We start from the raw sequence: 17,735 nt of genomic DNA on the forward strand, positions 1-17,735 counted from the left end.
AAGACTCTTGGGGTAACCACCCTTTGTTTCTGTTTGGCTCTGATGCCCTTCTATAGTGGTAAAAACTATTGCCCTTAATTCCCCAATGTGACTTGAGATTTTTTGCTTGAGGTCTTAGGAGGTCTGGAGGTAGCTCACTTTGATTCACACTTAGTCTGGCCTTTGTGTCAAGTCTTCTCTTTTAGAGGGTGGAAAAATCTGCTCTACTTGAGAACTAAACAATTAGTTCATAATCTGAACACTTCAGGCTGAAAAGATAGTCTCCTCTCCTGGTCCACTGCACTATGAGCTAAAGCCTGAGCTGTGTCCCCTACTTCCCCATAGTAAGAGATGAGCTTCAAGGGAAAGTCTGTGGCAAGTAGAGGTACCAAGACATCATAAGAGGAGCTGTCTGAGGACTGCGAAGGCCTGGCAACTTCCTCAGACTGTGTCACCAATTTTTAGATCACACAATTAAATGCAGTTGGCATGGATACATAAACAGAAGTGAAAAACATGGGAGGGGGTACTTACTTGCAAATGGCAAGCAAACATTCTTCTATGGTGTCCCTCTGTGCTTTGGTGAGGGACCGACCCTTGGAAAGCCTGTATATTGTCTGCAGTGTGGAATCAATCAGAGAGGTGTAGTGCTCTGTCCCGGCAAAGAGAGGGGCGCATCTCGTAAGGAGTGGGAGCACAGCAGAGCATATGTACCTGTTCAGTGCCAGTGCAGACTCTGTGGTGCTGAGGGACACCTAGGGAAGGGGATTGAATGCTTGTTAATCTCTGGAGAACTGCAGAGCTTACTCTGTACACTGCTCTCCTGTGCTGCAGGTGGGGAAAGCATATTTCCCACCTGCAGAGTGAACAGCTTTCTACCTGGTCAGCACATGTATTTTTCTTTTACATTTTAAATGAAATAAAAAAGAAAAAAAGCAAAGACAAAAATCTGATTGGATCTCAATAATGCTATAAACATCTGCTTTGATCAAAGAAGAATTATTAACCCTTCTTTAAATTAACAGATGACCATTTTAAACCAACATCCTTGAGGCTTGCAGGCCCAGCCGCTGGGCTACTACATTATTATTCTAATTTCAGATCTCTTTTCTCAATTTATGGGGATTTGCATTGTCTTCTTGTGATCTGAAGGTTAGTAAATGGTTAGAAGTTGGGCAGCCTCCCAAATTTACCAGTTTGGTGACAACTTTACAAAGAGAAGGTGGAACTCCAACCCACATCCATTAACTTGTAAGCACTGTGAGCTGTTCACCACCTGATAAATGATATGAGGGAAGACCTCTCTAAAGAGACTAACTCTGCACAGGACAAAGTATAAAAAAGGAATAGAAATCTAAGGCTTTCTCTAAAATTCTAGCATAATTCTTGCTCACAATGTTCTCTTTTGTTCATTTAGACGGACAGGCTGAATTCAAGGAAAATCCATTTAGTGACACTAAAAATAGCCAAACCATGATTAACTACCATCTTTGAAAACTGCAGAACTTCAAAAGAGATCTTGAGATTTACAGAGATAAAATATTATCATTATTCCCTTGTGATTATCACAGCCATTATATCTGTAACACATTTTCTGTAACTTATGATTTGAAAAGCTGTTTTCTTTGAACTGTACACACTTCTGGGTGTTCCTATTAATTATCAAAAGTTTGTCTTCTGGATGCTTTGGCAATCATGCTGGAAGACAGTGCTCATCTTTTGTATTTATCACTTTCATAGAGTTGTTAGAATGAGGAAGTCAGAGCTTTGATTCCAATGGCTTAAAAGCTTTCAAATGAGAATACACAAATTGTGTGTTGGGGAGTTGAATATAAAACCTTTTTGTTGCAGATGGTGCTTGAACAAGCATGTGATCAAATACCAGATGCTAGAATAGCATTTGCTGTATATTTGGTCTATAAAAAATTAAATGCTTTGATCAGGAAACTTGGGGGAGGCTCCACAAGTTTAAAAAAGTATTTTTTAAATCAAGAAACTTAAAAATTCAAAACACAAACAGTAGTGGCTTTGGATATTTTAACTATCCAAATAGTGCATATGCTCCCAACACCTTATGGAGACATCATTTCTCATCTCCATGCCACAGAGAGATCTCCATGCCTGAATGGGGCTCCTGTCTGGGCTGGGGCTCCTGTTGCTTTCCATTACATTTATGAGTAGTCCACTTTGGGTAAGGTGCTGCTGACCACCCACTACAGAACTCACACTTCTATTTCTCTTGGACACCAGGTGAAGCCTTTGAGAAAACTTAAAATTGACAAAAAACAACCCTAAATTAGCAAGATGTTTTTCAGAATTAAGCTGCCCCTGGTTGCTTTTTCTCCTTGGACCCAGGACTTTTTTTTCTAGAAGGTCCTGATGTGTGGCAGGTGGCATTTATGTCCTTTTAATCCTGGGGCTTCCTGTCCTGATGCCTGTCGATGCTGAGTTGCTTTCCTCTGCCTTGGTTTCCAACTGTGCATTTGCCCTGGGCCTCTTGTACTGACCTTTGCCATAGCTTTGGCTTTCAATCTACCCTACCTGATGGTCAGTATGCAAAACCATGAGTGAGAGTGGGAAGGATATTTCCAGCCTGGAAGGAAAAGTCAGCCTTTTCCATAAGCAAAAGAACCATGCTCTCAACCAAGGTGATTTTGTCCCCCAGACATTTGATGATGTATGAAATGGTTTTTTGCAGGGGTGGGAGAAGGGGTTGGGGTGCTACTGGTATCTAATGGGTAGAGACCAGGGTTACTGCTGAACATTCTACAATGAGCAGGACAGCCCCATACAACAAGTGATGCCAAGGTTGAGGAACTGTAATTGAAGTTTTTCTCACCCTTTAAAGCAGAGCACAATGTAAGGAGTAGGTAGAAAATATTTGCTTGTAAGTCTAATTTACAACGAGGGGGAAATAATTAATTTTTTTCTTATTGCAGCAACTTACTGTATCTAGAGAGGCAGAGGCTCTTAAGTCGGGTAAAAATCCAACCTCCAGCAAGTGGAGCAGAAAAGTTTGATCCTTAATGCCATAAACACGATCCAGGAACAGCACCATGGGTGCCTTGTGGTCAGGGCAGAAGTTGGCTGCCATATCGGGCTCAATGACTGACCCATCTGAAAGACAGAAAATGTCATTTTTATTATTCTATCTTCACAGCCTCAAAAGGCAACACAGGACTTGTCTATGGCTTGTTCTTACAAATAACAGGATTTTTGGAAAGAACCACAATGCTGTGCTAGAGCCAGCTTACACAGGATTGGGACAGCCAATAGTTAAGGTTCCAGGAATTCCCTGATCCAGTTCCTAAACATATCCATTACTAGGTAGGTGGTGTATATGCACTATGTAGTTTTACACAGCTACGTGAAAAAGAACACAACCAGGCATTTATAGGAAAATGGATAGAACTGGAGAACATCATATTAAGTGAAATAAGCCAGGCTCAGAAAGTCACAGGTGGAATATTTTCTCTTATACCTGGAAGATAGAGATAAAAAAGGAGTAGAAAGGAGATTTTCATGAGGAAAAACATGAAAGAAGGGAGACTAGTAGAAGATGGGGATCAGGGGAGGAGGAGGAAAAGGGAAAGTACTGAGCAATGAAACTGACCTAATTTTGTAATGTGCATTATGAATATGTCACAATGAACCCCACTATTTCATATAATTATAATGTACCAATAAAAATTATTCTAAAAAATAAAAATTAAGTCAATTATATTAAAAAAGGTAAAAAATACACATAACTCTTTACTTCTCAATTTTTTTTCTACAAACTATCCTCTTGAGGTTGTTTAGTATCAATTCAGTCTGTTTGTTGGGAATATAGTATTGGGCTGTATGCATCTTCTTTCCTGGGTGGGCAGGAGGGAAGGGTGTAGTTGCCAGCCCTCCTTCCCTGAGCACTGAGCATGGCCAGCTCAAGCCTGAGTGGCTGCTGAGGCTGGTGTGATGCCTTGCATATACTTGGTGTTTTAAGGAACATTAGTTTTTGGGATATTAAAAAGTGTTTTGTGCTCAAAAAACACTGTTGGGGGAATATTGAATTTAACACCTATTTTCTTTACCATATGTTTTCTCAGAGGCTTTATAATCTTACCATGCTTCATGAGATTATAAAAGTGTGACATATTCTACATAACTTTCCAAATTTATTTGGCCCCCAAATCCCTTATTAATATTTACATCTATTAATATCTCCAACAAGAGTGTTCCATGGAACATTGGTTTGGGAAACACTATAATGGTCAGAGTCATGCTATCTTTTCAGTTTCTCCATCTGCCAGGAAAGCAGATGGAGGGACTCAGAAACAAAATGCTTTTGTGAGAGTTGTGCAAAGATGACTGATGTCAAATGTTCCATGTAGCACGTTCCATGTTCCCAGCTATGAGGCATTCAGGACTGTGGCAGAAGATAGCCTGTCTGTTGCCCATTGCCATTTCTCCCCACCTCCCAACCATTTGTCAATCTGTGCTCCACCCGCCTCTTACATTACAGGAATTTCCGGCCTACCCTACAGCCATTTCCTGCTTCCATGTTATGTCCTAACATGCTTGCTAGCTACTGGTTCATCAGCCAGCTTGCAAGTATTCTCCTCTGCTATTGGTTCCTTCCAGCCCGGGAGATTCCAATATCTGGGAGAAGCGTCCACGCCATCTTTCTCTTATCCTTTCTTTTTACCCCGGAGCAGATGCGCTAGTTGTCCATATAATAAAGTCTCTCGCGTGAGGCCCTGTGTCCACAGTGGATTTTTCTGGGAGCTATTGTCGAGCCGCAACTGAGACGGGCAAGTGGCAGTTCCATGGGAGGGGCTGGAAATGCTGGGTCCCGAGCTGCATTTTTCCTTACAGCCTTGACCATTTGGGGCACAGGGCCAAGGGAGAAGGAAGGCCATGGTGTAAGCTTTCACTTGCCCCATTCCTTCAACCTTCTTCAGAGGGTCAGTGTGTTAGGAGGATGGTGAGGTTTGTCTATGTCCGTGGGACATAGATTCAGTGGTCTTTACACAGAAAGGAACCAACTGGTGTTGAGGAGAAAGTTCTTCATCATTGGAAAAAGAGCAAGGCATCTTCCTTGGGCAGCCTGGAAGACCCTGTACTTGGAATGAAGTCCTGCCCCTTCTAGACTGGCAGGGTCAGCCTGCCTATATCCCTACCTTTGTTCAGGGAGGGCAGTTTCAGAGGGATGCTGATGATCCCAACCAGGTCCTCTGTGGGGACCAGGGAGCGCAGAATGGACCGGATCCGGATGGCTTCCCCTTTTCCTGTCTGGATGAGCTGTAATATAGGTTTGGAAAAAGAGATCAGATAGATGGAGTTCCCACACCCCCACTCCACCCCACCTCCAAACTTTTGACAATAATGTGGTTCTTTTTACGAGCACAGGTACATTTCTATGTTTCCCTAATTGCCATAGACACTCATGGCTACAAGAAAAGAGAGGAAGCTGCTCCTGATTTTCTAGAAGAGGGGTTATTGAGGGAATAACTGATGAAGGAGGCCACTTGAGTCCTTTTTTGTGGTTGAAATGGTCATGTGGTTGAAGTATGAATCAAGTCTCAGCAGTAAATATATAGCCTGCAGGTGTCTTCTCAGTGTGACAGCACCACAGGGGCCTCTCATGGGCATGACAGAGTGGTGTCAATGTGACCGCAATGCCAGACTCCATCATTCTAGTAAATGTAGAAATGTCTTATGAATCTCAATTTCCTAAGAGCCTGATTAATGCTTGGGTGGGAAGTGGGCAAGAAGGGTATAGAGAATGTCAAAGAACTTGAGCGACTTGGTGAATTTATCCCAGGCTGGATAATCTAATCCATAAAGACACAAATGCACCAGGCAGCATGCATACAGGGGACACACACAGCCTCCTGCAGGGTGGTCTCTGAAGTGGGGGCAGCGGGCTTTCTGCCACTGTGAAGAGCTCAGAGTCAGATCTGGCATGCTGGGCTCTGGGCTCAGAGGTCCCAGGGAAGGGACTTCCCTTTCCTGTGGGTAGCAAGGCTCTTAGTAATGATAGCATCTTCCTCCTTTCCTCCCTCTGACAGAGCAGGGGTCACTGAGGGGTTCTGAGAAGGTGTGTGTAAGGTACTGGGGGCAGAGACAGGCAGGTAGGAACTCCTTCAGGACTGGCTTTAATGAGTTAGTTTTCCTCTGCTGCCTTCCTGAGAATAAGCCAACTATGTAACTTACTTTTGGAAGGGAAGAGAGGTGATCAGGAAAACTAGAGTTTAGACACTCAGGGTCTTTGGCACTACCCTTCCAAGACTGCAGAACACCCTGCTGCTTCTCTGGCTCCCTTCAAGGTTTCTTTATTTGTTTAAAGGCACAAAAAGGGAAAGACAGCTCTATGTGGGTAAAGCTGACTTATCAATCATTACAGGAACTGAATTCCAAGAATTCCATTCAGTCTTCTTTACGAAGATTTAGATTTTGTTTTCATATGAAAAGCAATTATTTCCTCTCTCACTTATGATGTGATGCTTTATATGAAAAAAGGCCAACCCTCTCAGGCCTGAGCAGGGGTACAAATGGAAAAGGACACAGCTTTTAGATCAAAACTGGAAGTCTAAGAAAATATTCCATATAAGGACCATCCTTGTGTGTATGTGCACAGCTCTAACTTGTATAAACAATCAGACAGGCACCCTGGGCAGGGACTGCTTTCTTTGGATCAAATGACCTAGTCATCAAGGAAAGAGGATTTTATACATGGAGTGTCCTTATGACACTTGTGAGGTCATCCATAATAATCATGGTCAGGAATCAAGCTGGTCACATTTTGACCAAACTGAGGCACATGGGGAACATAATTTTGGGAGGCTTTTGAAATAAAGTCCGTAGTGGATGTGCCCAACTAGTGCCACACACTTGGAGATCTGCCCAGGAGTCCTTCATTAGAAAGCTGCACAATCAGGTATTTGAGATAGAAATGACTTTGATGTTGCTAAAAGGAACAGAGAGGAAGGCATGAAAGCAAATGCCAAACACAGAAGAGGGAACTAAGTTCAGGAAACCTCTAATGTTCTTGGCTGAAGCTTCTCAGAGTTGCTTTCTAGCGACTCTGTCACTTACATGCATTTCAGGAGCACAGCGGCCCAGTAGATCTATAAGAGCGGAATAAAATGACATAATTGCATTGCCCATATGCACGATCTCTTCTTCCTCCTCCTCCTCCTCCATGCTGCAGAGAAAATCGATATGGGGAGGTGTGAGGTTGCCTGGCAGGTGCTGCCATGTATTAGACTGAGCTACTTGATATGGAGACACACATTCTGTCAACTTTCCCTTGGAACCTCTCCCTTCACAAGGTGATATTGTTTTATTCATTAAGCTCAAAGGACCTAAATATTTGCCCATGACATTTGTAAGCCCATGATCTTTAAGGCACAAGTTTAGATGTTGCCCACCATTCATGCCTTCTTCTTCCTTGAATATATGCAATGTCACTTTGGACAGGGAGTCAGGAGGGCTAAGTCTATGTTCTGCTGTGCTAACAAGCAACATGACTGTGGGGCTCAGGTTTTCCTCATGTTACATGAGGAAGTGGGAGAGGCATATTTTTTGGCTTCTTTCTAGTCTAGCAGGTCACCCACCAGAACTGATGACAAAGAAAAAAGATGGTTACCTCTGCTGGGTTATACCTATTCTGTACATTCTGGGGTCTAATCTAGAGGCTGTGACAAAGAAAGGGAAGTGATCATAAGATCTGACAAGGAGAAAAGTGACAAGGTGATCAGATAATCTACCAAGTGCATCCTTCAACTTTCAATGCCAATGTTGTTGATTCTGTGACAATCTGTGCTGCCTCACATCAAGGATCAAATAGAAACACTTTTTTGAGTAGTCCTCATCCTTCCAGAAGTGGGAGAATAGGGCACTCTTTTTAAAAGTGAGGTTTGGGGTGAGACACTGCAGTTCAAAGTACTGAAGGAAGCGTGCTGGATTAGACAATGGTTGTCACCTTGGTCCAGGCCTTTCAGCCTCCACACAGCTTCCTCCAGTGGTGAGGATGGAGGGAGGGGCAGTGGAAACCAGAAGGGGCTGCTACCCAGGGGATTTGCTGGTTGGGGCAAGTGGAGTAGGCAGATAGATGGTGAAGACACTCCACTAGGCTTGCAGGAAGAGTCAAGATGATTATGTGCTTGACAAAGGGATTTAAAATGTTTTAACAATGACTGTAAGAAAAAAAAAAAAAGAACAAAAACAAAAACTATGCTTTTTCAATGGGGTGAAGTTATTTATACTGCTTTAATCATCTCTGTGTTAACAATGTTTGGGAGCTCACCAACCACATCCTGAAGAAGGCAACTGGTTTCACTTACACGTCTCTCTTGTATCCCTGAGAGGGAAGGTCAAGGGCTGGGTTCTCCGAGATTTTGATGGCACCCTGCATGGCTGCCAACAGGCCATTTCCTCCTTCTCCACGCAGGGCTGGGCCGAAGCACTCCGGGCGTCTGATGAGCAGCTTGACCACAACACTGGCGTTTTCTTCCACACTCTCACCTAAGGAAAAGAGGCCTTGTTTCCTTCTTACTGGAAAGGGTACCCAGAAGCTATTAACAGTTGTTAAGCTTGGGGAGCAGTACATTTCATTCAGTTTGTTTCCTACTCTTCAGACTATGAGGAAATACTGATGAGGTCAACATCTACTTGACGATCAAAAAGATCTGTTTATTATAGGGTAGAATTTTACTTTTCAGGTCAGGATTTCAAACCATTGAGGGCTGTAATGGTTAATTTGAATGTCAGCTTGATTGGATTAAGAGATAACCAATGATTAAGAGGTCTCTGGGTATGTTGATGAGGGTGTGTCTAGGAATGACTGGAATGTGGGATAGTGAACTGAAGTGGAGACCCTCCCTAAGTGTGGGCAGCACTTTCCAATAGGATGGTGGCTTGGATGGAATAAATGTTGGAAGAACAAGGAAGCAGCAGCAGATGCAAGCTCGACTCTTCTTGAACGGGTTCTTGATTGCTGCTTTGTCTGAGGATATCAGACTCTCACTTCTTCACTCTTCCAAAGTGAACTCTGCCAGTGATTCTCCAGGGAGTTTCCAGAAGCCTGTGGTCTAGGACTAGAATAGCAACATCGAACCCTCTTGTTCTGAGGCTTTGGCCTCTTGGACTGCACAGCTACTTGTTCCTCTAGATCTCCAGCCAACAGATGGTCATTGTGGACTATCCAGCTTCTGGTTGTGTAAGCCAATCTAACAAAACCTCTTTTTATCATTAAACTTCCTGTTGATTCTGTTCCTTTAGAGAACCCTGATTAATACAAGATCATTTCACTACATTTAGGTCTCAGAGGGCTAGTAATATATTACTGAGTCTATTAATGATTCAATCATAGGAGACTTAGTGAATAAAATAACTTTACATCTTTATTAACTCCATGAGGAGATACCAGTTTGTTTCCTTCCTTGAAAGGAGGTAAGATGATAACTCAAGTCGGTATGACTCAATTAAACTCCAGGGAAGTGACATGTTAGCCTGTGACTCTATTACTGTCATAGAGTCTCATGTATTAGAAGCTAGAACAGATAGGTTTGTATGGATGGGATTGAGGGCATTTCTGAAATCATTTATCTAGATGAAGAATCTACTTTGTGAAGTTTCCTTGGTTATTCTTATAAAACATCTAAGGGAAGGTAAAAGTTTGGAGAACTATGTACTGTTGCCATTTCTCTTTGAATGAGTCATAGAAAACAGGGTCTCATTTCCTGAACAGGTGATTAAGCAGTAGACCTGGAACATTTAGGAAGGGATAACCATTGCTTCTCAGACTCAATACTTGCATTTAAAGTGTATTACAGTGGGGTTTTCAAGATGGCGGAATAGTGTAGGTTGCTTTCCTGGTCCTCCATGGTGTGAAACCAAGAAAGTAGACAGGCAGCTTCTCAGCAAAGTGGATGAATGAAAAAATTTAAGGGGTGGGGATTTACTGGAATTTAATACTGGATACTCAAAGCAGATTGGAGACTCAAGAGGTTGGATAGAATATAATAAGGAAGAAAGTTCCAACACCACAACTGCTGCCATGGCTGAAGGCCCCATCCAGAGTGGTCCTTCCATGAGCAAAGGGAAGGGGTAAGGGGATTAAAGGAATTAACATTTTAGGAGGACTGTGGTGTGTCAGGGTATGAAGAGTTTAGAAATCAAACACACTGACTAAACTGAAAGGCACACTGCACAATAGCCTTATATGGGAAGGAAGTTGCATCTCTCCTGGTGGTGTGCAGAGGACAGAGGAAGGAACCATTTTGTAGCTGCAGTCTGGGGCTGGCAGCTGAGGGAGCCATGTCTGAGTACGGCCCAAAATACAGGCCTGGCAAACCCACACTGCAAACATAGAGTGTGCCTAAGTGAGCAGGAGAAAATCAAACATGGAGAGGTTTACACAGGGGACAGAGAGTCAAGGAGACCCACCCAGCTCTCTCTGTGTCCTTCCAGTCTAGTTCTTAGAGAACCATATGGAGAGACTTACCTGGCCGAGAACTAGAAAGGGTAGAGGTAGTGGGCAGAAGATATTGAGTTTGGAGACTAAACCCAAGACCAGGAAATGTGGGGTCCTCAGTAGACATCGTGGCCTAAGAATTGGCTCCTACAAAAAATGAGTGGGACCCAGGGAAAATACCTGGGGTACAGTTTTCCAGCGTGGACCAGCAATTGCTGGACCCTGGAGGTGCACTGATTTAAAATCTCCATACCAACTGGGATCCAGACAAGAGCATGAAGCCTATCTAAGCCTAAACCCTGCTTCCAGAAATTCTATCTACAGAATTACCTTCTCACCCTAGCAATATTACTTTTGGGGGGAACCAAGCATCATACTCCAGACAACCCCACCTAATGCTGAGCAGAAAAGCTGAGAATCTTTTGAATTTCAACAGAAAAATTCTTTAGTATTCATTGATTTATTTTTTTTTCTTTTCAATTTTTCTTTTCTCTGCTTAATTGTGACCTTAATGGTTCATAGACATTTATACATATTCGTATTTTTTTTCTTTTCTCATTTCTAGCATTTTTGAAACAAATTATTTTTGATGAATCAATTTTTTGAGGACTAGGAAAACTGATTAGTGTTTTTCAGTTTTGTATTCTTTATTAATTTTTAAAATTTTTACTTCATATGTTTTTTCTCTCACTTCTGTTTCCCTATAATCTTTCTTTTCTTTTGCTAACACCTAATCTCTATTGTTATTTCACTTTTCCTTTTAATTTTATACTTCTATCCTCTCTCCTCCTCCCTCATAACCATTACATCCTACATCACTTCTCTTCTCTCCCTGTCCACCATTTGAAATTGTAAACCATTTTGCAAACTTAACATTTTTATTGTAGGCAATAATTAATCATAACATTTCAGTTAATTGTGACAACACTGTAGATGTCATAACAGGAAAAATTTGGTTTAATGCTGGATATTGTTTGCATTTGTTGTTGTTATTATTTGCCTCCCTCTAAACAGTGAGGAGTGGAAACCTTCAGGGACACTATAAATCTACAGTATAGAAACTCTACTGCTTCACATCCATGCTGTTAGATGGACAGACACACAAACAATATGAAAAAGCAAGGGAACAAATTGCTCCAAACAAACCTACATACTTCAGTAACAGAATCCATTGCCACCACAGTAGAAGAAACATTAGAGAAGGAGTTTAGTGGTGTTCATCCTAGGGATACAGATTTGGTTCAACATACAGAATAAATGTAATTCATCTCATTAATAGACTTATAGACAAGAATCACATCATTATCTCAACAGATACAGAAAAAGCATTTGACAAAATACTGCATCCTGTTCAAAATGCTAGAAAAACTAGGGATGATAGGAACATACCTCAACATTGCAAAAGCTGTATACCCAAGGCTGACATCATTCTAAACCCAAGGCTGACATAATCCTAAATGGAGAAAAATTGAAAGCATTCCCTTTCAAAATTGGAACAAGACAGGGATACCCTATTTTACTACTTCTGTTCAACACAGTCCTGGAAACTCTAGCCAGAGCAATTAGAAGAAAGAAATTATGGTATACAAATAGGGAAAGCAGATCTAAAATTATCCGTAATTGCCAATGATATGATTCTATATTTAGAAGATCCAAAAACTCTACCAGAAAATTTCTAGAACTCATAAATGAATTCAGCAAAGTAGCAAGATATAAAATTAACCCATAAATCAATTGCATTGCTATACATCAGAGATGAATCAACTGAAAGAGAAATTAGGAAAACTATTCCATTCACAATAGCCTCAAAAATATTTAGGAATCAATTTAACCAAAGAGGTGAAAGACCTCTACAATGAAAACTACAGAATACTAAGGAAAGAAACTGAAGATGACCTTAGAAGATAGACAATCTCCTATGTTCTTGGATAGGAAAAATTAATATTGTAGAAATGGCCATACTACCAAAAGCACTATACAGATTTAATGCAATGCCGATTATGGTTCCAATACATTCTTCATAGAAATAGAAAAAGCAATCCTAAAATTTGGAAAAACAAGAGGCCCAGAATAGCCAAAGCAATCCTCAGTAAAAAGAGAGAAGCAGGAGGCATCATAACACCAGACCTTAAATTATACTACAGAGCTATAGTAACAAAAACAGCATGGTATTTGCACCAAAACAGACATGAAGACCAATGGTACAGAACAGAAGACACAGAGGCAAGCCCACATAAATACAGTTTTTTCATAGTAGACAAAGGTGCTATAACATACATTGGAGAAAAGAGAGCTTCTTCAACAGATGGTGCTGGGAAAACTGGAAATCCACATGTGACAAAATGAAATTAGACTCCTATCTCTCACCCTGCACAAAACTCTAAGTGGATCAAGGTCCTAGGTGTTAGACCTGAGACCCTGTAACTATTTAAAAAAAGCAGGCCCAAATTTCCATCATGTTAGTTTAGGAACTGAATTTCTCAAAAAGATTCCTAAAGCATAAGAAGTAAAATCAAGAATCAATAAATGGGATGGTATCGAACTAAAAAGCTTGTTCATACAAAGAAAACAATGAAGAACATGAAAAGAGAGCCTACAGAATGGGAGAAAATCTTTGCCACTTGCATCTCAGATAGAGCATTAATCTCCAGGATGTATAAAATACTCAAAAACTTAACACCAAACAAATAACCCAATCATAAATGGGCAAAGGAACTGAATAGACCCTTCAAAGAAGAAATACAGTCAACAAATATGAAAAAATGTTCAACTTCACTAGCAATTGGAGAAATGCAAATTAAAACTACACTGAGATTTCACTTCACTCTAGTCAGAATGGCAATTATCAAGAACACAAGTAACAAAAGATGTTGGTGAGGATGTGGGTGAAAAGGTACACTCACTCATACATTGATGTTGGGACTGCAAATTGGTGCAACCACTGTGGAAAGCAGGATGCAGATTCTTCAGAAAACTTGGAATGGAACCACCATTTGACCCAGTTATCTCACTCCTCATCACTCCAAAGGACTTAAAATCAGCACACAATAGTGATGCAGCAGCATTCATGTTAATAATAGCTCAATTCACAATAGCTAAACTATGGAACCAACCTTGGTGCCCTTGAATAGATGAATGGATAAAGAGAATGTACATATATACACAATGGAACATTACTCATCCATAAAAGAATGAAATTATGGCATTTGCTGGTAAATGGATGGAACTGGAGACTATCAAGCTAAGTGAAATAAGCCAAATCCAAAGAATGGAAGGTTGAATGTTCTCTTTGATATACGGATGCTGACCCACAATAGGTGGGCCGGGGTGGGGGGATGTGGAGGAAAAGGGAGGAATGGAGGTTCTTCCGATTGGACAAGGGGGAGTCAGGGGAAGGGAGAGGGAATAGGAATGGGAAAGACAGTAGAATAAATAGGACATAACTTTTCTATGTTCATATACGAATACACAACTATTGTAATTCCACATCATGTACAACCACAAAAATGGGAAGTTACACTCCATGTATGTAGGTCAAAATACATTCTACTGTCATGTATAATTAAGAAGAACAAAAAAAAATTAGAAAGAAACATGGGGCAGATGAGGAAATTGCTTTTGGTTTTGTTTTCCAATAGGTTAGGTATACAGATAGAAAAAAAAAAAGAGTTTTAGAGCTTGTTCAAACAACATAAAACATAACTTCTATCTCAGGAGAAATTCTAACTTTGAGAATTTGATCCCTGAGTCAAGACTCAAAGGCAAATCTTTCTTGCTGTTGTATATTAGATGAACCTAAGGAAAAAATTTTCTTCTAAATCATGTTATTTCTTATCAGATTGATATTGCTATCTATTGATTTATATTTATATGCTACAAATATATATATGAAAATTTATCTATACACTGACATCTGTAAATTAGTATATATATGAAAATTCATTTTAATATATGTGAAAACATTGATATATAAAATCTATCAAAATTTATATACATGTTTACATATATATCAACTAGTGTTTCTATTGTCATAGGCTATTGTATTGTACATTCTTGTGTAACAAATACCTCAAACAACAATCAGTATTTGTTGTCTCAGTTTCTGCAGGTCAGGACTTTGGGAGTGGGGCTAGCTGGGTGGTCCTAGCCTGGGCCCTTGAAACTACAGTCACAGGGTTGGCCTGTGGCTACAGTCTTCTGCAGGCTGGTCTGGGACTGGAGTATCAGCTTCCAAGCTCACTCACATGGCTGTTGGAAGGAGGCCTCCGTTACTTGCTGGATAATAGGTACAGGCCTCAGTTCCTTACTATATTGGCCTGTTCCTAGGGTTTCTGGAATGTCATCATGACATGGAACCTGGCTTCCCACAGAGCAAATGATCCAAAAAGAGTAAGGCAGATGTGGCAGTGCTTTTAGCAGCCTGTAATCTATCATCATTTTGCCATATTCTATTCACTAGAAGTGATTCAATAAGTTGTTCAGCTCACACTTCAGGGCAGAAGAATTAGGCTCCATTTTTTGGAGGGAGGATCAGATAATTTACAGACATATATTAAAAGCATCACCTCAATTTAAATTATGATTAAAGAAAATATTTATGAATCAATTTAGAAATGTTGTGCTTAGAACATTAGAATGGGAACCTCCAAACACCTGGCTCCTCATTCTAGCTTTGTAGCTAGTCACTGTGTAAGTACGCACATTGCATGATCTCACTGGGTCTCATCTGTCCTGTTGGGTTACTCGTGCCCTCTCTAGTTTCAGAAAGTTTGTTAGTCAAATCCATAGGAAGAGATTGTTCCCACCATGTCCAGAAGCATGGAGGGTCTGAGCTTCCTGTCCACATGCTTGAAGTTAATTTGGGCTCATCTGTCATGTGCATTCCTGCATGAGCACACCTAATGTGTCTCCAGCCCTGCAGCTCCCACCTTATACCACAGCTGCAGCCCTCTCCTAGAGCTTGGCTTACTGACATCCTCTTTCACCACTCAACCTTCTGCACTGCAGGTAAAATTCAAGATTGTAATCACATACCAGGAGAAGTTTCATTAACCTGAATTTAAACAGCTCACCAATTTCCATTTACTTTTCATAGCTCAGTACTTCAAAAAGAGTCTAAAAGTTTTGTAAAGAATTTTGCCTTCTGATATCATCCAATGTACAACATCAAAAAGAATTCATTTTTATTAAACTAGAATCCATATGAGAAAAATTAGGAGATGCTAAAAGGGTAAAATAATCACAATAATATCATGGTAGAAAGAGTAAACATATTCTTGTAAGAGAGAAACCAAGGAAATGTTGAGTGATATTGTGTAGATTGTAAGATGCTGTGTTATGCCCTTGTTATTAGGCAGTTTGTAAGATGCTGTCATGCCCTTGTTTTGATGTCCATTGAACCTAGCATTTATGCCTGATACAGTTTACTGACAGAAGGGACACTTCAATAAAAGTACCAGGAGAATCAACATATTTAAAAATACTCTTAGTCATATATGGAACTCATGGTTCACCACTTTCAAATGTTTCTGGCTCCCAACACTTACTAGGTTGCACGTCCATCCATCCTCCTGGTTGTCATTTTTCATTAAAAGAATAATGAAGCTAAAACTGAAATTATTGGAGTAAAAAATGGAGGCAAAAACAACCCTATTAATCAAACTTATTTAAGTGCTGTGATTCTTTCAGTCACCCAGTGGAAATGCTGGTGGGCCAGCCGCAGTTTTTGCCAGTATGATGAATTGAACTTAGCTCTCCCCGCTGATCAGCACTATGGAGTATGATGGGGATATGGAACCACAATGTGCAGCAGAAGTTGAAAAATCAGACAAGGAATTCTATATTGAGTTTGCTATAGAAATCCATTTGCCCAATTAGGCTTCTTTTATCTGTGTTTCATGTCTTCAGAACTAAGCTAATTAGGCTGGTTCCCACAACCAACCAGGAAGCCATCCCTTGATTATGTGAATTTGGACATCTGTGGGGGGATGCAGAGTGTACCCTGCAAGAGAAAGAAACTGAAATCTAACCATTGTTGCTAATTAGAGAGGGAAACAAGGAAAAAAATTTTTCCAAAAGCTTCATAAGGTAGGAAGGACAGCATGTTCCAAGAGAGAGAACATTCTCCTCCTAATTACCTGTGGCTCAGAAAGCTTGATGCCGACCAAATCAACTCTGGAAAAGCTGAATATTGACCTTGAGGGCATTTTTCAAGGGAGAGAGAGAGATTTGAGGTAAACTAGTTTTGCCCAAGAGCTTACGATAATGTTTTTGCTTGAGCTCCAAAATAAATAATGAATTTAATAACAGCATGAATGTTCACAATGCCTTTCTTCAAAGGCTCTCATTGCTGTGTTCATATTACTACCTTTCCCCTGACATTCTGGAGCAGCTGGATGGAAATGGAAATGATTTTCCCACTTTACATTGTTAAAACAGTCACACTCACCACAGGGACAATGAATAGAAATGCAATGATTTTATCTTCAGCTCATCACCTTTTCTTTCTCTGTCTTCTAACTATTGTTTCTGTTTCAAAGTTCCATTTAACTCTTTCTTCCCATTCCCTTGGCACAAACTCTCCACTCAGGTAAATCCATTTCATCCTTCAGGAACAGCTTGAACATGGGATCCCCATGGTCTTCTCAAATACCCTGGACTCATTCTTTGTGTCTGCTCTTCTCACTAGGCTTTGTATTTCATAAAAACAGGCTCATACATTTGAATTATTTAACCCTGTATGTTTAAAGGTCTTGCTAACCTCTGGTATATAATAGGCATTTGAAAAATATTTCTAAAATAAATGCATAAACTTTATTGAGACTCAAGACAGAGGCTTAGAATGATTGCAGGGAAAAACTAGGGTCACAAGCCATCACTGCATTACCAGACCACTGTCAGCCTCTGCTTCTGAGAGCCTGGGTTGTTCATTTCCTCAGACTGGAGTTAGTCCCAAGGAAAGGAAGAGCTTCCCCAATCAAGTCCTGCCCAGTAAAAGAGAACAATGAAGGGCCCAGCAAGAATGAGTCTAGAGATATTCTTGTTCACTTAGAGATTCACAAGGCAGGGATGGTGATGAGGACCCCAAACCTATTTTCTGATAAAGACAAACTTTGATATGGTACCAGGAGATGTGTACAAACCATTCATTACAAGCAGTGAGGACATGTGATCTTCTCCTTAGAGTCTTCCAGTCTGAGAAGAGAGAGGTTTATAAACAATTGAGTCTATAAACAACTATCATAGCATAGAGAGCAAACCAGGACTGTTTGCCCATTTGCATGTTAATTCAACAATT

General features: G+C 40.6%; 1 protein-coding gene across 1 annotated transcript in view; it reads right to left on the reverse strand.

The window, feature by feature from the left end:
* Nucleotides 1-17,735, reverse strand: part of RYR3 (ryanodine receptor 3) — a 506,360-nt gene that overhangs the window by 115,427 nt on the left and 373,198 nt on the right. The window contains 5 exon segments of the mRNA XM_079126345.1: nt 514-734; nt 2,927-3,096; nt 5,139-5,259; nt 7,057-7,165; nt 8,307-8,487. Coding sequence (XP_078982471.1) covers nt 514-734; nt 2,927-3,096; nt 5,139-5,259; nt 7,057-7,165; nt 8,307-8,487 — 802 coding nt within the window.

Source organism: Sciurus vulgaris (genome assembly GCF_902686455.1).
Source record: "Sciurus vulgaris genome assembly, chromosome: 2".
NCBI lineage: Eukaryota > Metazoa > Chordata > Mammalia > Rodentia > Sciuridae > Sciurus > Sciurus vulgaris.